This window comes from Stigmatopora argus, chromosome 1 (assembly GCF_051989625.1).
Source record: "Stigmatopora argus isolate UIUO_Sarg chromosome 1, RoL_Sarg_1.0, whole genome shotgun sequence".
Classification (NCBI taxonomy): Eukaryota; Metazoa; Chordata; class Actinopteri; order Syngnathiformes; family Syngnathidae; genus Stigmatopora; species Stigmatopora argus.
In genome coordinates this window covers 15,701,694-15,723,898 of record NC_135387.1, presented here as the reverse complement: position 1 = coordinate 15,723,898, position 22,205 = coordinate 15,701,694, and the positions used below count along the sequence as shown (strand labels likewise).

Sequence of the window (22,205 nt, the reverse complement as noted above, 5' to 3'; positions counted from 1 at the left end):
AAGTGAAATTAGAATGTAGGAAAACTTTGTGTGTGTGTGTGCCGTTTATGCAAAAAAAATAAAAATAAAAGCCTCCAATTGTACCGACGTTTTTACTCGACCATATGCAAATTATATAACATAACCTCATTTCAGACTCTTCAGTTTTCAAGCTTCAATGTAAAGTTAGTAGCCACAAATGTTTTATAATTATTTTTCATCTCAGTGAGAGAAAAAATATGACAACATTAATGATGAGAAAAGGACATGCACCTAAATTATTGTAGTTACTTTGACTTTTGACCCATGTACACTTATTTGGTTATTCGGAAAATAAAATGTTATATAGTTTTGCCCTCGGTTTTACTCAAAACTGTTGCGTTCTTTCCTGACAAAATTACATTTGTTGTCTCCCCATGGCTGATGTTGTACAGGCTAAGATGCTGGATGCTGAGGCACTGTTGCGTGTGATTGAAGCTCCACAACCATTGACCCTTGTCTGATCCTCGCCGGCACTCCCAACGTTGTCCACACCTGATATAGTAAAGTGAGCATTGAAAGTTAGAAATACAAGGGAGACATAATAGTAAATAACTTCAGTATAACTGAATTCTGCATTTTAAAAAATTCTCACCGTCCTTCCAGAACACACCAACCACAATATGGATCATTGGCAGATAGACAAGACTGGCAATCCAAATGATCTCCACATTCTGCCACAGGACGCTTCTCAACCTAAATATTAAATATATTCCATTAGCTGGGTTTTTTTCCAGTTACAGTGATTAATTCATTCTAAAATTTAGTGTTTGAGCCCTGTGACATTGGTTACAAACAAAACAATGTTTCCAGGAAGTAGGCAAAATAGCTGCTATCAGATCATTTTAAATAACAGTACTATTTTAGCCAATATAACTTGATCATTTTAGATCATGGCGCGCGCCTACACGCCACGTATTGGCGTCCCACTGTAATATGCATGTCCATTCCAGAAACAAGCTTTAATGGTTACTGGAAAGGAATTGGGCTTTGCCTGAGTACCACATGGAAAAAGACAGACATATTGCACTGATCACACCAAGGTTGCCCTTGCAATCAGTGTCATTTTTTTGTGTTTTCTGCGTTATCTTACAGTCAAAGTAGAAGAAATTTGTGATTTGCATATTTAAAATCTCTGAAGAACATAATTAAGGTCATTTATACTAAACCTCGTCGATTCCACATAAAAAATGAGAAATAACTGACAGATAGTGTTTGTGGTGAAAGATTTAACTTGAAAGGCCATTTTATTAAATATATAATCCTTTACCCCAGTTATCTACTGCTTATTGCTAGTCAGTGGACAATTCTGTATCTCCAATTAACATAACATGTATGTTTTTTGATTGTGGGATGAAGCCCTATTAGCCAGAGCAAATGGAGAATATGCCAACTCCCGAATAAATAATAATCATTTGTTAAATACTTAGTAATCCTTAGTTATACATGAATAGCATTTTCCTATACATCCGAATTTCAGAGCTTCCAACAGAGACCCTCTGTAGAGAGTGTGCCTGCACAATAGAGGTCACTTTCTCTGATCAATACTATTGTTGAATCTGACCCCTCACCTCCCGCGCACCATTTTACTCAACATAGGGCACGAGTGCCCTTTGGCCTCCACTGCCAGCTGCTCTCATTTTGCCATTATGTTCTTGGCTAAAAAAGCCTTTATGCTGTTTTTGTCATCATGAGATAGCGCTTGAAGAATTATCAAAGTGTGGGAGCCATTGTGTCAAACAATCAATTATCTGGCAATGAACGACTGATAATGTTTAGTCTCATGCATGGAGACATCTGGACGAATGTTGAATGAGCGGGTCACAAGCTGAAAAGCTATTGCTGTTAAACTATTTTACACAAGAGTACTTGGAGGGAGCCAAGACATGGTCAGATGTGAATTCAGTGCAGCTACAGTCTAGGATTTTCATATGCAGAAAAACAGACACCTATCTGAGTCCAAAAGAACAAAACACAAACCGAATCTGAATCAGAACATCTGCTTCAGAAAGGTAGTAATAAGAAAAATGATTTGCTATCTATTGTTACCCATGAAAATAAACATAGCTTTTTGCATAACTTACTGAAGCTTTGGTCATAATGTACAAGTGTGCGCCTTTCTGGTCAAGTAATAGGTCCTTGTTAATGGGGGAAAGAGGCTGGATAGTCACATTGGCATACACTTCTACTTGGCTATCTTGGCCCAGATATACCTGGAAAAGAACATTGGGGAGGAGAGAAAAGTTTAAAAGTGCACACAACAAATGGAATATGACTAATTCCACACAAATCAAAGAACAGTGATTTCTATTGTTACCGCGTAGTGACACACATTCAACAGATATTTTATTTGGCTGTTTAGCTGTAGCGATTTTCTAAAATCCCCAAAGGGTGCTAAAATGAGAGCGGTTTAGCTGTAGTGATTTTCTAAAATCCCCAAAGTGTGCTAAATTGAGTGTTTGTTCACTTATCAGATTGTACATCCTGGTGGCAACGGTAACAAATGTAAATGAAAGTGGCATGTTTAATTTGAGTTTTGTGCTTTTGGTTGGACTAATAGCTTTTATTGGGGGAATTTTACCGGGCTATGCAAGTGCAAAATTACGTTTAAATGTATGCAAAAAAAAACAAACCCTAACCAATTCTTCATTTGGCAAAACAACATTTTCTTTAAACATGGGCTAATGGTGGAAGCCTACAACAGAAAACCAGGAAAAACACCCCAATGAACTTTAAAAGTTCATATCCAAAGTTTAAGATTAATTGTATTTAATTATTAATTTATGTATATATTTTAATTTTGTCTGATGCCGCTAGCAATAATAAAATTGATTTACAGGCATCACAACACACATGCAGAAACATTTTCCCAATGATCCATCTTTTTTTCCCCCCCGTGTTAAAATGGTACCATGTGGTGTGCTGAAGAAAAGGAAAAGGAAAGACAAAAAGAGAGGATTAGAGAGAGAGCGAAAGAGATAAAGATATTACACAACATGCAGATTAAGCCCTAACTGAATTACATTTGTGCAGGATTGCAGCTGAAGTGGCTGTTATGTGGTTAGAACAAAAGAATCCAATGCACACAGAGGAAGACACCTCTGGTTTCAAGTAATTCCCCGGCCTTCAAACGCTCATATTACCGCATGTTTATCAGATTAGTAGACATTTCTTGCCGGTCTCCATCCGGAGGCCACGCGATCACTGTGAGCAGAATCCCCATTATGAGGATGCACTCAACACATAATGACAGTGGAAGTGCTAGATGTTTGGGAAGTATTCATGCAGGTTTTAGCAAGTTGATTTGTTAATTGTTCATTAAATATAGAATTTTTAAAAGGCCTTATCCGTTCGACGCAAACTCTGCTCTACCAGTGCTGAAACTCAGCCGATTTGGCAAGTAAAAATTAAAGTAGTAGTGCACAGATGTGGAATTACAGAAAGTATTTATGGAGAGGTGTTGGGGTTGTTTCTTTAAATACAAACACGCACACACACAAATATAGACATGTTGTAAGTCTTAAGTACTGAATGTGATAAGCTACCTTGTGAAGCGTTCCTTTGGAGTCTCCTAGGAAAGCAATGCTGTGGTCATACCTCACACTGACTGCAACAGCGGTGAGGTGTGTGGAGGACGTTTGCCATACCGCCTTAGCTACAACAGGCACTCTGCTTGCCATTGGACTTGGGGTGTGGTCTGAGCCACACGGATATGCTTGAAGTGTGTTCTACAATATACACATAACCATCATTCAGTAGACAAAAAAACAATAACAATCATTTATTTTCAAATGATAAACTTCTTAATGTTCAGAAGATCCTTGACATAATTTTCTGTTCATCGCCATTTGCTACATAGACTGTTTTTTTATATGACCAGTATACAAATGCTAAATTTTTGGGGAGGCACATTTCTGGTGTAATTAAATTCCGCTGTAATTCCATGTTGGTGACCTTGTACTTTTTAAATCGACCCCAATGTATTTCAGCACAGCTGTTTCTAAGTTGCTTCGGTTTACTGATCTCTAACGATCCTATTCAATGATTCTGGCTGCAGCCAACAAGTGAGCATCTGTGGAGAGAGAGAGAGAGAGGCTGAACTAGAGGGCTGCAGGTGGCCAACGCTACTTCTATGTTTCTGTCATAATGCCTCATTAGAAGACTTTACTAAAATCCCTTTACTGTGTAGAATCATGCAGTTTAATCCCACTAATGCTACAACGCTTTGTTGCATAACTGGACTTGTTTACACTTTCTTTGACCAGTGAAACGAACTGAGTCAAAACAACAGGATATTATTGATGGTGATGTTTTGCGTTATTACCCTGCGTACAAGCCGTTACAAGGATATAAAACAAAAAAACTAGTGTAGTAATTCTATAATTGTGTAAGATAAGAGAACATTTTTTTAAAAGTCTCATATGTTATTTCCATGCAGATGACAGTATGCATACCCTTAGTAGTTTGGCACAGCTAGACTTGACCTCATACTCTATGTAGGCCACCTCTTTTCCATCTTCTTCATCCATTCCATCTTGGGTGTAACACATGTCTCTAATAGAGTCAATGCGTCTGTCAAGTGCTTCCAGAGGGAAGATGCACAAAGCGGAGCCATCCAAGGGATTTTGGTTTGTGGCGCTCACACGCGTAGAGAAGACTCCCAGCAAGTCCTCACCCTCCCTGGTTGTACCATGTCCCACCTGTTACAGGGAAAGTAAAGGTTTGACTAAAAGAAGTGGCATTTTAAAGGAACAAATTAAGTCAAAACCAGTGCTTACCTGGGCTGCTTGGAGGAGGTTGTAAATTCTAGAAGGAGTGGATGACGATCGACATACGAGAGGAACTTCCACATAGGAATAGTAAGAGGTGTCATTAAGGCAAACCCTGGCTGCATACGTTTGATATTCCCTCGATGATGACTTGATGTCTCGACGGTAAAACAGGAAGTAAACATATGCTCTCCGTGTAAATGTGGTCACAAAATGATGGTCATACTCTGACAGACGGCCAGCTACAGCGAGCTTCGCCGTCTCCTCATAGGAAAAAATTGGATCCGTTGAAAGGTGCCTTGTGGAAATGGGTGGCTGGCTAGCAGTGTAGCCTCTACCAACATACATTACAGACCTTTCGACACCCCGAAGCCCCACCACAAGCCCCACGGTTGAAACCTGTGGATCATTGGCTGCCACATACTGAGTGTCCATTGGCCGCTCAGTGGAGAAAAGAACCTGATTGATTGACGTCAGGCTCCGTTTTTGGCACGTACCTTGGTAAACACTACCACAAGTTATCAATTCTAATCCTTTGGGATCCACCAGCAATAATTTGTTGTGATTGCTTGTTTTCCTGGCCTGGGGACAGTTGGACTCTGTGACAGGAGGAATGCAGTCTTTGCTGTCACTCACAGGACCAGTCCTCTCTTCTTGTTCCAACCGAAGTCCATCTAATCCGTCAAGTTGAAACAGGTGGTCCCTGCCCCCCACATACACTTTCCCAATGGATGGGTCCGGATGGAGCACCAGATGCTGGAATTCTGTGTCATCGCGGGAAAAGCTTGGGTAAAAGTGACAATCAACTAAGGTAACGATGAAAGCGATGATGAAACATAAGTGTAAGGAGAAGTTCTGAGCCTTCCCATGTAGCATGGCAGATTTTCTGAGAATGGAAAAAAAGAGAGAGAGTTACACACTATATTTTGCGTGTAAGGATTATCCTAAGGCTTTCTTTGGTATCTCAGGTAACATTCTGACTCTGTAATGTGAAGTATAGGGCGACAATTCTTGCAACTTAAGGGTTGGAAAAATATGGCATGAACTTTTTCACTCCAAATAATATGCAATTAACTGTCACCCTTTTTTTAACGCTAACATGATTGTTCTAATGTTGGCCAGCAAACTTAAGTAAAGCAACCAAATTGTACGCATGGTTGTACCTGGCATAATAATTAAGCAAATTGTGAAGCTACTGTTAAACCCATCACAGTAAAGCCTTGTAAACTTTTTTTTTAGATCAAAGCAATGCACAAAAGTTCATAAAATTGCAGCTCCCAATAGTGCTAAATACATTGGAGTTTTCCAGTTTCATAAAAAATCATTTAACAATGATAAAGGTTGAAAATAGAACAAGTTAAATACATGAACACTTCATCAGTACAGCTGCCTTAAATTATAAGAAATTAAAACCCTCAAAGCAAAATGGCTTACCATTTATGTTCTATGTTAAGACGAAGACTCCCACCACCTAATCATATCCCATTTCATCTCCGTCTGTCAAAATGAAGAAAAAAATGAATAAATTAATGGAATAACATCTGATTTAAGTATTATAATGTCAGGCAATTGGGCCAAGATTCCTAATGAGATTGAGGAAAATTGCACGAAGATCATTCATTATCTACTTGCCAACATTTATCAAATTACACACAGTTTTGACGATTGACAGTGTATTTTACACCTTAGGGAGTCAAAGCAACTAATTTGCTATCTGACGAGCAATCACTCAACACCTCTGAGAGAGTACGTACTTTCTAGGTACTAAGAGCATTTCCATTTGTGCTCAAATATCTTTAATTATTGAAGAGGTTCCTCATCCCTTTCACTGACCTCTCTCAGTAAAAGGTCATTGGAATAAATAATAACTCAAAGCACCACAGATTTAGGCAGCCTTCAAACCTTTTTCAGAAAAACATCACTTAAATTTACATGATTTGTATTGATATTTACTGCTACCAAGTGTCATTTATATAGCTCATCACTCAACATCAATGTATCATTTCTAAATCAAAACAATGATTTTAGAATGAATTTCATTGTCTTCATATGTAAAAAAGTGGAATGTAAAAGTCACCAAATATGAAAATAGCTGTTGTTAACATACATGTTCATTTACATCATATATGACAACAATCTTAGAACAGCTAATCATGTTTTGATGTGAAGAGGTAACTGTATGCCATGGTAGTAAATCTGACTGTAATGTGATCATTGCATTTGAATTGATGCGTATAAAACAATGAAGTAAATTGAAATCTCAGAATTGGACCAAAAACAATGCAATTTAATTTTTGCTGAAATTGTTCAGCCTCAAAATGATGACAGCGAAATCAATGCATGCAAGTTTTAGACCGTTTTTCTTTTTTTTAAACACCATTATAAACAATTACTTTGCATTTTGACAAGATTGCAAAGACAAGAGACATACAATAATCTATGTCACCTAACTCGTCTTTACTCACTGGAGCAGCAATCAGAACAAAGCAAAAGAGGGTTTAAAAGGGAGGAGAAGAAAGATTGCTTAGATGGGTACATGACTGGAGGCCATCCAGGAGCAGCTGCAAGTGTTGTGCTTCGTGTTTGGTGAGCGGGGGTGCATGTGCCTGAAGATGGTTCTTCACTTATTCATGAGCTGAATAAATTTAATAGTAAGTATAAACCGTCATATCTGCTCTCATACTGTTGGTTAAATATGAAGAGAAAATGTTCTATTACATAATCTTCTAAAGGTCTGGAAGGAGTATCAAGACAACTGGAACATTTTCAGGAAGTTCCTTTCAAGAGTCCCATTATGCACAGTCACTGAAACAGAACGGGGATGGGAAATATTCCCACTGTCCTGGCATCCTCACCTGCTCTTTGACCAGAAACCATCCACTGGTCCATTTATTTATAGCTTGCTAATGACCCCATCACCCTGGGAACTTCCTTTTTCCAACTAGCAGCGATGGTTTCCCGTGAGCGACTATGTGAAGGGTCTCTGATGTGGAACTACCAGAAAAAGCAAATGTTTAGCTTGGGATTTGTGTATGAGTGGGGAGGGAAGGGTGAAGCACACTGTGTTGTTCACGGACCTAAATAAGAATCCTTATGAAAGTAAATTAGTTCTAATCACAAAGGTCACAGCAATAGAAAGCAAACAACCAAAAGCTCCACTGAGCACGGGAAAATGTTTTTATACCGCAATCCATGTTCACTATTTGTCTCATAGGTTATGCGGCAGAGTCAAATAACATTAATAATCCGTGTTGGGTAGTTATCCAGATTTTAATGAATTTTGTTTGGTTCCTATTTATTGTAGCTACTGTTTGCTTTTCCATATGTTCCAGCAAATGTTTCGTTGGACTTCTATAATAATGTGTTCATCTCTGACCTTTTAGCCAACACATTCTTATAGTTTACTGTATGCCATTCATAAATCTGTGAGAGACTCTACTGTGCAAGTTTATCACTAAAGCCCCTAATGAGCCATGAAAGCCCAGTGAATGACTACGACCCCATAAAATATGCAGGGGTCAGCACTAGCGGTGCAGCGGGAAACTTTCGGACTGGAGCCACTGGGCTTTGTTTGGTTGTATTCTGGTGGTTTGGCTTCATTCTCAGCCTCAGACTCTTCAACTCAAGCATGTGTGCATCCAATCCACGGAAATACATTTGTGTGTGTAATGCTTCTAGTGAGAGATCAGCAAAGCAGGCCCTTTCTGATGAGATACAGAGCAGTCTGCGCAAAAGAAACTGAATTAACTTAAAAGATAAAGCAGGGCGAGGCTTTCAATGTCTAGCCGGGATGTGTTGTAACTGCGATGGCACAATGAATTCTCCATGGCTTGTCATGACATGCCCCTCTCCTAAAATCAAAATACTGCAGCCATTGCAACTGTCTCACGTGAACGCTGGGGAAGGTCGAGGCAGCCACGGTTCAGTGGTTAGGAATGTAGTCTGTAACCCAAGGATTGTGTTCATTTCAACCAAGGTAGTTAGGTACTGTATTATAGACCTCAGTGCCCTCTTCACTCCTCTAAAGCCACACAGTTAACATGGTCTGAATCATGAATCCAACACAAGACTGTAGTTATTTTACTGGATTTGAGGAGGCTTCTACCAATACAGGCATGTTACTTTGTTTTCCTCATTATTTCCCTACCTAAAATATGAATGCGTCTTTCATCTGTAAAACATTTTTATCTAACACCTCATTCTTCACACCTCGAGTCAACTACGTTGCACTTCAACTTTCATCTCATTTCCTTATCCGTTGTATTGGCAGCTTCCTATGATAAAGGTATCTTTAAAAAATGTGTGTGGGCGGTTAGATCACTGAAAGCACTAACATTATGAAAGGCAGATGTGGTCATTTCCGTCACCTTCTTTACTGTCAATGGTCAACTCCCAGTACTCAGTTCACAGGCAGATACAGAAGACTCTTATTCTGCCTCTCCGGTAAGTTGAAGGGGTTCTCTGTGTGCTGCCGCTGGAGGGAATAGTGTCCCTTTCACTGCTCTCTGGCCAAGAAGTCGGCCTAAGCGGACATAGGATAAAAGCCACTTCCCTCGGAAAGCGAGCCGACACACGAATCCACATAAGCGCACAGATACAAACAGTTTCTCAATTGCACACAAACACACTCACTGAAGCCAATCTTTTGAGTCAAAGGAAAAGCAGGTGTTGAGTCTAGTTGGTAGCTGGTAATATTTCACCAATTTCTTACAGGATATACCCACTTATGAGCACAAGTTTAAGTATTGGCAGTCGTTCATAAGCAGACATGTTGAATATGTTCAATACAAACGTCTGTTTTTTGAGACTGCTTATTGTCTATTGTGTTAATTACATGATGATATGAACACAACAACTAGGCTACTTCACAAGGGCAACCTCCGGTGTCAGAAAATAATAACCCGTAGGTCTGTTAAAACTCTGAAGTAACTGGAGATTGCCACTGGAGCTTTGTAGTCAATAATATATTTGATTTCATCATTTTTTTTTTAATTTGGTCCATAATCATTCAAGTCATTTAATCACTTCTAAAATTTTAATGAGGGCTGCTGCGTGTTCATATGCGTTTTCAGTCTCATTGATGTGCCTTAGGCACTTTTACTGATTTTGATACATAAAAAAATTAGATGTTGAACATTACAGAAAACAGATTATTAGATATATTCAACTGCCAGGAAGACAACGCACTACAGTGAATGCAGTGTGTAAAGAAAGCCTATTCAATTGTTCAACACAATAAGGTTTTTAAAAAAAAATAAAAAAATAAAAAAAAAAGTGTGGCTTCCCGGCCTCTCAATTCCGTGTGGCCATATGTTCACCCAGATGAAGATTGATGTCATCAAGGACACGCTCGTAGGGTCATTGTTTGCAGAATGCTAAAGAGTAATGCTTGCCTTCTCATTCGTTTACACATACGTTAGCACCTACCACTTGTACAACCAGCATCACTCTATGTCACTATTTCTTACACACAAGCATCCATACACACACACTTTAATTCGCACACACCTCCCCTTTCAATGCATTCAATCGTCTGAGAGAGGCCTTTGTCGCCCTCCGTTGTCGTGACAACCAGACTGGGCTGAGCAAATGCAGAGCGGACGTTTCGCTCTCCTGGTCTGTGGGCATTTTAATCAGCTTGTCACACTACTGTCTGTGGTCAACCAATGCACATGTCCCCAAAGGCAAGGATGCTACTTAACTTGTTTTTAGAAGATTTTACGGTCAGTTAATTTTATAGTTGGTCTCTGGGAAACAATGTGCCTGGTTTTTGTGCAGCTTTTCCAGATACTATTGTGAAAAAAAATGTTCCCATATCCAGCCACAGGGCTAATGACACAGAACCATAACATTATTACTAATATGGCAGATCTGCTCTGCTCTCTGCTGTGCCTTCAGTTAAATCAATTATTTTCTATTATTTTTAAAAACAGTCTTGAGAGCTCCTGAACGAGGCAAAATAGTATATTCCTTCTATTCCTGGAGAAACTCAGTATAGTGGATATTTTGAGCCTACAATTAATTTTAATTTTAGAGTAGAGGCGCCCCAAATACGCAACATTATCGATGACGTAAATCTGTTGAAGACCACAACATACCAACATCCTGAATGCTGATGACATAAATGGAACCAGTCTTGCTGGTGCTTGCGTCGCAATAATATGCTTCAATTCAGCGTAAGTTGTCACACAAATAGCAGTTTTGTGCGGGAATTGGCATTACTAAGACTCTGAGATGTTTGAAGAGTCTCCACTTGGCCTGCAGCAAAATTGGCCCTACCCAACTCAATCCCGAATTGGAGGATTTAAAAATGTGTAGGTGAAATTAAACCATGGAAATGAACTGCGCGATACTCCAAGTTTCCCAGGTGTCAAATTGTCGGCTTCCCTGAGAGGCTCCACCTGTCTTGGCCACTGTGGCACACATGTTCCCCTAGTTGGGGTTTACCTCCAGGAAATATGCACCGGCAGACCATGTTTCTATTTTTTGTTGTCTAAATTGGGCTTTGTATTTGGCGATACGATTCGCATCACGGTTTAAAGGTCATGATTCAATTTCATCCGGAATAATGCCGATACTACACTTTAAGACAAATACTGTGATTTTTGTGCATCACTTTGGAAAAAAACTAATCGAAATGGACATAAAAGTACATGTGCCTCAATTTCTGAAACCTCATTCAGCACTAAAATAAACCTATTTTTGTTTTATGTTTGAACAACATACGACCTTCGAGTTTGTGGATTCAGTGTATAGCAGCAGTATTCATTAAAAAATAAAATACTCGCCTTTTCATATTGAGGCACCGTGGAAAATGTTTCGCAGCATGGAAAACATGAATCAGGCACTATTCACATACTCACGTTGTACCCTTAGTATGAATTAGTATGCAGTGACCTGTCCACTTTGATAGGTAGTGACCTCCTGCATTTTTCCATTTTTATTCAAAAATTTCTACGGCCATTTTACGTAATGATTTTAATGTAATTCAAAGAAGGTTGAATACACTACTCATTTTAGATGGAACTGGTTTAGGCAATTGGACCGATAATGTAATAACTTCCTTACACTTGTTTGCTTAAACACTTCATTAGGTATTCATTGTGTGTTAAGAATGTTTTGAATGATTAGCCGATTCGATAACAAAAAAATAATCCGTCTTTAATGGCCCATTTAAAAAAAAGAACTCAATAAACTGTTATTGTGTACTGTCTTGGGGGGGTTTTGTTTTACTCCAATTTGCTTTATTTATTTATAACTAAGGAGTGCCAATCTGCGTTTTGCACAAATCTGGGAGTGGTAGGCTGAACTTTTAACCCCACTGGCAGCCTATGAAACGACTGTTGTCCCACCACCAGACAGTCTACTCTTCCAGTCTGGGAAGGAAAAAAAAATCATGTGGGAATTTTGTGTGTGTCACTCATTCCTAGAAAAAAAAAATTGCATTGAAATATGCAGTCACCCCCGATAAGCTTACAATCAATTCTGTCAGCAGCGATTACGTTCAAGTATTTTAACACAAAGAAAGACATCATGTGTTCTGCAAATGGAACAAACAAGAAAAAAATTAAGAAATAAAAACAGCTTACTGGCACAGTGTATATTTCTGCTAAAACTACAGACTTGTTTCATCCCAAGCATGTTTCATCTGAAGCCAAGGCACCCATGCAGACTTAATCCTGTTGGATCCAGCAAAAAAAAGGCACCAGTGAGGGGTGCTTCTAATTCACCTTTCGTTGTTGATGGCAAATTAGAGCCGTCAAAAGCTCATTGGAAAGCTCATGCTTCATAAATTCTGGGTGCAGTTTGGTCTTTGCTTTTTTTAGGTAATAATTTGTTTAAAAACAGACTAATAAGATAAACAATATTTTACAAACACATCATGCAATGTAGGAGATTTATGAAACAAAGAGAGCGTGTTTGTGTGGCATACAGTAAGGATCAGACCTCCCGTCTACTGAGACAGAACACCTATGGGCTAGAGGTAATATCCTTCTTTCTTTCTTTGCCTATGCAACATCCCTTTACAAAGTCCAAATGAGTGTATATTTATGTTTTTGTCGTAATTAACCGACTAATACAAATACATAAGCTATTCAAAACCAATGAAACAGTGATGTTTCTAAGAAGTCATTAAGGAAAAGTTTGCAATCAAAAAATAAAACTAAATGTTTTAAAATTTAAACATGAAGTAAAAGGCAAATAAGATGATCAAACACAAGACAAATACATTCGTTGGTTAGAGACCACCGCAACAAATACAATGGATGACGTGAAAGGGCTAAGTGAAGAAAAAAAAAGTGCTTGTTCTAATAGATTACTTTGACTGAATCGATTTCCTCGCACTTTCTATTGACAAATGACTGGCGTGTTGAGTTTGGTGAGATATTCTGGCCTTCTGTCAGCAAGCCGAGTGACGGACAGCTTCATTAGTAAGTAAAAGAACGCCCCTAGAGACACGCCTTCAAATCCGGCCTCCAGCCTTGTCAGCTTCCTCGCTGTGCAAAAGGGAGAACAATCTAAGCAGGTTGTTTTTGAGTGGGAGGTCTTCAATTGTCAAATGCTTAATAGACTGCGCTTTCTCTATCTTGTTCAGTTTGCAACACACACACACACACACACACACACACTCGGCACGCACAGATCCTCAGTGTAGTAACCCTCACACTCGGCATTGCCCCACTATCTGAATTGCTGGCAGAAAATCAAAAATGATTGATGAGAGGAGCGTGGTTGTGTAAAGCTCAGAGGTGTGTGACTGATCTGGAGACAAAGGAGTTATTGCCAAAGGGTTGAGCACCCGATAAAACCCACAGGAAAGCAGGGAAAGGATGCTAGATGTCATTAATCACAAGGACAACACCCTTTTCATTCACATGTCATCACTTTGAAATGAATGGCCAGCAATGTCACCCTCAGCTGTAGTTAGCCTCTACTGCACACCTACAAATGCATCCAATCAAACGAGTTGGTCAGGCAGGCTTATACCTGTGCCACCATAACAATCATGAATGTGAAGCATCGAAAACAGCTGTGGTTACACTGCCACCAAAGGCCATATGTCCAACAAGCTACAGAACGAAAAACCCGTCAGGCCTGACAATTGCCGACCAAACTGCAAACTGGAAGCATCAAGATGGCTTTGTCTGAGAAGGGCATGGGCATGGACCCAACACTAATGTGGCTAATGGCTTAGGGAACCCCATTGCTTTTTTAAATGAGGCCACTGCACCCCTCGTCCAGTGGGGGAAGAGAGCAGAGATAAGGACGAGGCAAGACGAGAGGAATATTTGGGAGAGCAATATGGATTGTCTCGGATGTTAAAAATACAAGGAAGGGACACAGACACCTTCTGTGTGTGGGGAGAAAGAGCGACAGTGTGAAAGAGATCAGTCTACATAAGGAGTGGCGAGCAAATTAGAATGTCCCATGAGGCCTTGACGACACCTGGGTTCATCAATGTTTGATCGAACCTGGGGGTTTAGCTAAAAGAGAGCGAGAAGAAAGCAAAGAAAAACAATTCAGGTGTAGAAAATGACAAAGAAATTGGAAACTGTATAGGATTTTCTGATAGAAAAGGAAAGACTGTAGTTGACAGTCCATATGTGATGTGTTTTAAACAGGGCTGCATGAGAAGAATAGATTTTGGGAATTAACAATATATTTTGCCTCATTTGTTAACTGTGGTGCGAAAGCAGACTTGTGACTCAAAACCTACAGATCCAACTATCATCAACGATTGTTTAAACTACAACCAAGTCCATTTGCAAAGGTGCAACTTTTCTCCTTCATCTTAATCTTAAGTGTACACGGATTTATATCATCCATTTTTTAGCGCAACATAAAATGAAGAGGAATTGTGTAAAACTGCAGTTCTGTAAAAAAATAAAAAATAAAAATAATTTTAACATACCAGATTCCCTCCGACTTCAATTCAACTTCTAATGCATAAAATAAATAATCTATATATGTCAAGCAACTTGAGAAAGCAATAGAATTGGCTCTGACTTTTCCCTGGCACGAATACTGAATATTTGAATAAAGGCTTGGATGCACGCTCAGTGTCAGAACTGATGTTTGGGGATGCAATATTAATGAGAGGAGTCTGAGTGGTGGTTAAGATTAATTATGTTGTTATCTTTAAAACAATGCCTATCCTATAGTATTCTGTGTAACTAAAACATACATTTTTGTCTTGTCTTTTAATTTAAGCAAAGTCTTGATGTTAAAAACACTCCTGCCTGCTGAAATGATTTAGTCCGTATTTCCCCATTTCACAATGTCATAGTATTTCATATGTATGCTTTTTGATCTTTTTTATTTCAAAACAAATTGCGTAATGGAGAAGGAATTTGGTTCATTACATTTAAACATGTGCTTTTGTGTTCACCATTTTGTTTTCCTAACAAAGATTCCTGACTGGTGATCACCTTGTGAATGTGGCAGATTTTCTATCCTCCTCATTCATCATCCTGACACACACGTGCTCAAAAATGTTCCTTGCCATCTACCGTGGTTTGTTGTTGGTTTCAATTAGTGGACTCAACATCTGAGATTGGGCCATAGTAGTTTCTATTGATTGGCTGACGCCACACAATGGCAAGTGTCAAGGGCAACTGGGGTCAAATCATGCACCCTGGAAAAGAAAAGGCTGCAACAAATGGCAGCTGGGAGGGACAGAGGGAGAAGAGGGAAGAATACAGACATGGTCTGTCAAGATTTGGCACAGTAAAAAGAAAAGGGAAAGGAAGTTCCATTTAGCCACATAAAGGCATGGGTAGTGGGGGCGTCTAATGGAATACATGATAGGTTACTGTTGACATTAATGAATAAGCAAGAATTTGATTTGAGTTGTTCACTCATTAATACATTCCTGCCACTGGATGTTCTGAAAAACACTAGATTTGACCTAGTTGTGAATTATTGTCTTTACCTTGATTATAGGATGTCATCCTTTAAACCCCTCAGTGACTCCTATTTAGCTTTTATAGTTAGCCGATTCAAATATCAGATCTCAAGTTGGCAAATATTTGTTAATAAATTGTTTATCTGCAAACACAACCTTGACATTAAGTTCTTGATAGAAAATGTGTCAGGTCAAGGTACTAATGCAGCAGTTTTTTTGAGTTGAGCTCCACAAACTTTAGTTTCTTTAAGTGCTACAAGACCACATAAGAGAGGTGGTGTTGCCACTCTGTTTAACCACATTTTCCATTGCATGAACATGCCACGTAGCCAGTGGGAGTCCTTTAAATATGTTGCCATCCTGTTAAAATGCACTTGATGAGCTGTCCCAGTGACAAGTCACCGACCACCCAAATACCATGCAACATTTTTTGATGAGTGTGCCAAACAACTGCCTATTATCACCATGGACTGTGTGTGATGTTTTAGTGGGTGACACTAACGTTCATGTTGGTAATCCTGAAGAAACGTGATAAAGAAGTTTTAAATAACCTGGGAGAGATTTTGCCTATGTCAGCGTGTAAACGTTTTACCACATAACAGAAGACACATATTGGATCTAGTAATATATACAAAGGTGTTAACATAATGATGTTGCTCTTTCTGACCATAACTATGTTTTGTTTAAAATGGTCGCCTTTGTCAATTTTACAAAAGGAAGCACTATATAAATGATAACACATGCATTATTCACCCAGAGCTATGCATCACCACAAACTCTGCTCTCAGCCCCAGTTGACAAACTTGTTGATTGGATATAGCTAGATCCAAGCTCCCAAAAAAATCAGTAATTTAAATCCACTATTTAAGTTCAATACCAACCTGAAAGATACATTTTACACTTAATGGGATAAGCATTTCCTGTTAAGGTGCAGTTTACGGGCAAGTGGAATACAGCACAAATAATGTAGGAAATGGATCCAAATAACATTTTCCACCATTTAAGATGAGCAAAGTGGAGTCATGGCTGACTTAGAGAGGTGCAATCATCTTTAAGAGAATACCAGTTATTTGCAACATTGGCAAAAAAACAAATGTTTTGGGTGAGGTAAGAATTTCTTTACACAGACAACTGTAGCTCAAAAAATACATGACTTTTACATTGGATTGGATTCGATAACTTTATTCATCCCGTATTCGGCAAATTTCGTTGTCACAGTACATGACAGCAAGAAAGAGAGTCATGCATACCTTCAAAGAAGAGGAAAGAAGAGGTTCCCATTTATGAGGTATGACAGGCTTATTAAATAATAACCACATCAGTTGTGTGGGGATGGCTGTTGTGCTTCTAGAATGAGTGGAATGTCAGGATTCATTTAACATGCTGCTTCTGAAAACAGCATGAAATATGAAGACAAGCAATAAAAAAAGTACAACAGTTCAAGAATCCCTTCACCACAGTAGGTTTTGAAATTGTCAATCCTAATTTGGTAAAAATAATTATCAAGGGCTGTCTAGTGTTATTATTAGAGTTGTATGAATGGCATTGTTATGTTTTTCCTACTTCGTTCTTGCGTGTCTCCCAAGAAAAGTGAGTAATGACCTGGTTAAACAGGCATAAGTAAGCTCACTGTGCAGTTGGTAAACAACAGAAGGGTACCAAAAAAGTGTCATAGTTATGTTACCTTTCACAACTATTGGCAATTGAAAGCCTGAGGAATTCTCAACCGAAGAACACAGTACTGTTTTGTTAGGCATATTCAACCTGTCAATTGCAAGTATAAAGTTGATTGCACTCTTTATTACTGCTTTCAATTAGACATTTGTCACAGGCGTTATGCTTGCTGGAAGGTAGAATAATTGAATATACTACACCATATTTTACAAGAGTTTTAAGTGATTAATCTGCACTTTGTGTGAAATAATTATTTTATTGGGGGCCCAGTGAGTGGTTACAGCCTCACAGTTTTGGGGTTTTGGGTTCGAATCCAGGTCAGTCCTTCTGTGTGGAGTTTACATGTTTTTTCCAGGATTGCGTGGGTTTTTTCAATTTTACTCAATTAACCAATTGGGATATTTATTTAGAGATACTAGTATATTCAAGCCCTTGCTTTTTGTGTTAAAGAAAAAACAACAACCCACCACTAGAAGGTTTTTACTGGAATTTTCAATTAAGGTCGTGGCTGAGATACAACAAAACCCTAAAAAAAAACGCTTGTGTGTTGATTTCATACTGGGTGGCGGGCAGCCTGGAGGTTTTATAATTTAATCATCAACCTTATTACTTTCCCCACAGCTTTCTTATTAATCAGTGGGGGACTTATGAGGGCTTTATCCCGCCAACATCAGAGCCATAAAAAAGTACAGTGCAAGCTGATTCCCCACTGTAAACGCCGCAATAATCCTCTCAAAAAGGGAAACAAAACCCATAAATTTTTAAGAATCACAAAACAGCTCTATTTTATAAACAGCCACCATTAAAAATCCAGTTGTGGAAATAATGTCCTTCTAGTCAGCATATTCTACTGGAACTAGAACAAACAAGTCTTTTCTACTAGAGCAATGTTAATCACTACATAAAACCAATATAGAGCTATTTCAGCCGAACCAACAGTCACGCCAAGAACATGGTTCAACAAGGATGCAAGACAGAGAGATAGCTTGGCCCTGAGGGGAGAAGATTCCTATTCATCCTTTTCTCCTGAGCAGCCTGAGGAGATCTGATGGATGTACTATCGCACATCCAGACTGACATGCTTAAATCCCCTTTGCAGCTAATAAACATAAGTATCAAATGAACCTCCTCATAATAGTAGGGACCTGCAGGCCCCAAAGTCAGCTTTGCGTAGAGCAGACTTAGAAATAGCCTGAAGACCTGCTTTATATGTGTACAAACACGTAATCCCAAATCCATTTGCTATAGCGACAGGAGAATAAAGCAGTTAAGCTGGGTTCGCTCGATCAATCAATTCCCAGCAATTTATCTTGACAATTGTGCAAACTATATTGATTAAGCTGAGGCTTGGTGGAAAATAATCATTTAGATATAGCTATTGTGAAGAGAGCCATTTGGCTACTGTAATAAATATGACTGGCAGCTGCCTTTACTGCCATGCCGTAAAAATGCAATGAATGTCCTTCTTGATCAAAAGGAATTCTCCAGCAGTGAGTGAGTCCAGTTGCTGGCATAGTTCTGCAAAAGCAACTGTCCTGGGGTTTGTCAGTGCGTATTAGGGCCAAAGGCTTAAAGGAAGCAGGTTTACGTTCCTGGCTCGGGCAACTGAGCTTGCACAGGAAAATGACCAGAGGGCCTAAAGAACAGACAGTGAGCGCTAAGGATTGTGCTTGATTATCGTTTGATACCATACTGGATTACTGTAAGGAAAAGCACATTTAATTGTGGAGAACACAATTTCCTAAATAAGGGGAAATTACTACCTATAGCAATCTGGATATTTTCATCCATCTTGCCAATCATCAGATAAGAAAATGAATTGCCTGCAACGTCCCAATCACCCCATTACTGATTTAAATGAAAATGACTTCCCGAAAATAATGTATGCAGTTTATAAAGAATGTTAAAATCTTCTGTTTTTTTGCTTCAAGAGTTGAGGCTGTAGTCCAAACTGAGTCTATCTCTAGCAAGGGTCTCCAACCCTGGTCCTTGGGGGCCCCTATTCAGTCTGTTTTCCGTCTCTCTCCACCAAAACACCTGAATCAAATGATCAACTCATCAGCTAGCTGTCCAGAAGCTTGATAATGACCTGATTATTTGATTCAGGTGTGTTGGTGGAGGGAGACATAGAAAACAGATTGGATAGGGGCCCTCAAGGACAGGAGTTGGAGACCCATGCTCTAGAGAATTGGGTAAAGGGACAAGGGGTTGCTTCAGTATAATAGAACCCCACACTCCTCTTACTCTTTCTCATGTACTGCTATAAACAGATTAGATTTTGAAAAGTGGATTACCTAACTCTGGTTTAATCTTTCCATGTTGCATTTGATTAAGATGTAAACAGTGGTTTAACTTGTTGATTTTATGAAACCAAAAAGTTATTTCATTCTAACAATGCACAACAACAAATACAAAAGGGATGTTTTCTATATTACAGGGTACCCATCTGAGGAAGAAAAATAAAGATAATGCAGAGACCACTCCAGGAAACTTCTATATATTAAAGAGACTGTGCAGTTAAAGTAAAAATTAATAAATTGTTTGATTGAGTGAAAGTAAAGACATAACACATTTCAAAAATCAAGATGGATTATTTATTCTGCCCATACTGCATGCTACCAGATTGTGGTCAGAAGACACATGCAAATGTTTTTAAATCTTGAAATTGAGGCAATCAGCTATTAGTGGACACACCAGTGGCACTCAGCATCAATATATTTTCTTACTAGGTGGAGGAAAAGATGTCTACAGAACTCATCTATTATGACAGTGAGGCTTCCTGAACGCGAGAGCAAAACACCTGGACAAAGACCAGATAACAGAAAACAGGCACATGGGATGATGTATTTGGGTCATATCGGTTTGTAACATAGTGTCACACTTGATGGCGAATTAAATGAGGAAGTAGCAAATATGCCAGGCAGAAAGCAATCAAAGGCATGCTGAGTTTTTACATTAAAGTAGTGTGGCAAGCCAGAAAGCAAAAGTTCCAGGTGATGTCCCCTGACCCCTTCTTTACACCTGTCCCCCCCCAAAAATCACAGCAGCTGTGACAAAGAAAAAAAAAGTTGCTTTCTAGAACTATAAGAGTCAGCACTCACTTGTTCTCAGTTTGTGTATACTTATTTTCAAACATATGTCAGCTATTTAGAAACAAATGGTCAAAATCACTGGAGTGTCCCTAATAAAATTGTAAGAAATCTGACAGTGTAAACAGTGACTGTAAGTACTGTACATATGTGAGGGATTTGCCCTATTGTTCTTTGTGAACAGTCAACATGAGGAGCTGTTGGGGATTTGCATGTAAGTACAGTGAATAGAAAGAAGCTTGCTAGTCATGAAAAGACGCATTCAATAGATTGGCAATGCAACAGTCGGCCAAACACCCTCATAGACTTAATTAAAACCCCACATCTAATCTAGGAAGTAGATACAGTAGGGTGTATATCTGAATGAACTATTTGAAGGTCATTTTTCTCAAGTGTTATGGATAGGTTAAGAAAATATGGTTCCGTGAGTTCTTTATCTAACCAGCGATGCCTGTGGCCACAGTAGTGCTCCAGCAAAAGCACATTCTTTACTCCCACACCCCTCTGTAGCACAAACACTAGAAGAGAAGAATGCACCATGCAAGACCACCAGCTGCTGCAAGGGCTGATGGGTTAACGCCCAAAATACTTGTTTAATATCCAGATCTGCAGTTGGACACACACCAAGCTTCACCTGATCAATCTATTTATCAGGACTTTTTCACCATGAAGTGAAAATGCTGACCTGCTAACCTTATTTTGGTCAGCAGTATGCAAACATTTCACTCACATGGTTGAGAACAGAGATGGAAATAATTTAGTGAGGTACTCGCAAAGTATTTGCTTCAAAATACTCCACTATACTTCAGGACACCATGATTTAAGTGTATCACAGAAGTAAACAGTCAATGTAATTTTTTTTTTTTAAATACCCATATTTCTTTAAAAGGTTCATAATTCAAGTAATTCTATTTCATTAAACATTTAAAATATGTTTATATATTGGATGTTTGGATCAACAATAGTTCTATTCATGGTAAATGAGAAAATATGCTTAGATTAAATTACTATTATATCTGTCCAATGATAATCTGTCCACTATTTAACATAAATATAATATCTGGGTGGTCCGGTGGCCAAGTAGTTAGTGTGTCGGCCTTACAGTTCTCTAAATTGCCCTTAGGTATGAGTGTCTGCGTGAATAGCTGTCTATCTCCTTGTGCCTTGCGATTGGCTAGCCAACAATTCAGGGTGTCCCCCACCTGGTGCCCGTAGTTGGCTAGGTTAGGCTCCATCATCCCCCACGACCCTTGTAAAGATAAGCGGTTCAGAAAATGAATATATCTGTAGATGTGTTAACAGTGCGTTATTAAAATGAACAAAAACATAATTTCACCCTGTGCAATGTGTGCCTCGATTGGTTAGCTGAACTGTTTTCCACTCAAGAATCCATCACTATTACATATTTTATTTCAGTTTTCAAGGGCTGACATCTTCATGATCACCAGAATTCCCCCATAGATAAGGTCAAAATACATGGTTAATAAGGTCAAAATACATTTCTTGACTATACAGATGGAATGTATGTATGAACCACAAACCCAATTTGCATGCCCTTCAGTGACACCTGAGATTGAACAGATGCAAGGGAGGGTTTACTTGGTGTCCCTTTTCAAAAGTGTTGGACTCCTCTTTATTCATTGTCCTGGAGCTACGCAAAGGCAGTTGATCTGACTTGGCAGCTATAAATTCTGAGAGCCAGTTGACTGCTCCATTCAGGCCTCCGCAGTCTCCCTTTTATGATTCATA

General features: G+C 39.0%; 1 protein-coding gene across 3 annotated transcripts in view; it reads right to left on the bottom strand.

The window, feature by feature from the left end:
• Positions 1-22,205, bottom strand: part of LOC144075327 (plexin-B1-like) — a 42,734-nt gene that overhangs the window by 17,088 nt on the left and 3,441 nt on the right. For all 3 annotated transcript variants that reach the window (XM_077602226.1, XM_077602236.1, XM_077602246.1), the window contains exons 2-8: positions 6,222-6,284; positions 4,797-5,673; positions 4,473-4,718; positions 3,564-3,746; positions 2,103-2,231; positions 614-714; positions 381-513 (exon numbers count right to left, since the gene is read on the bottom strand). In XM_077602226.1, coding sequence (XP_077458352.1) covers positions 381-513; positions 614-714; positions 2,103-2,231; positions 3,564-3,746; positions 4,473-4,718; positions 4,797-5,663 — 1,659 coding nt within the window. In that variant the 5' untranslated portion in view covers positions 5,664-5,673; positions 6,222-6,284. The remainder of the gene's footprint in view (positions 1-380; positions 514-613; positions 715-2,102; positions 2,232-3,563; positions 3,747-4,472; positions 4,719-4,796; positions 5,674-6,221; positions 6,285-22,205) is intronic.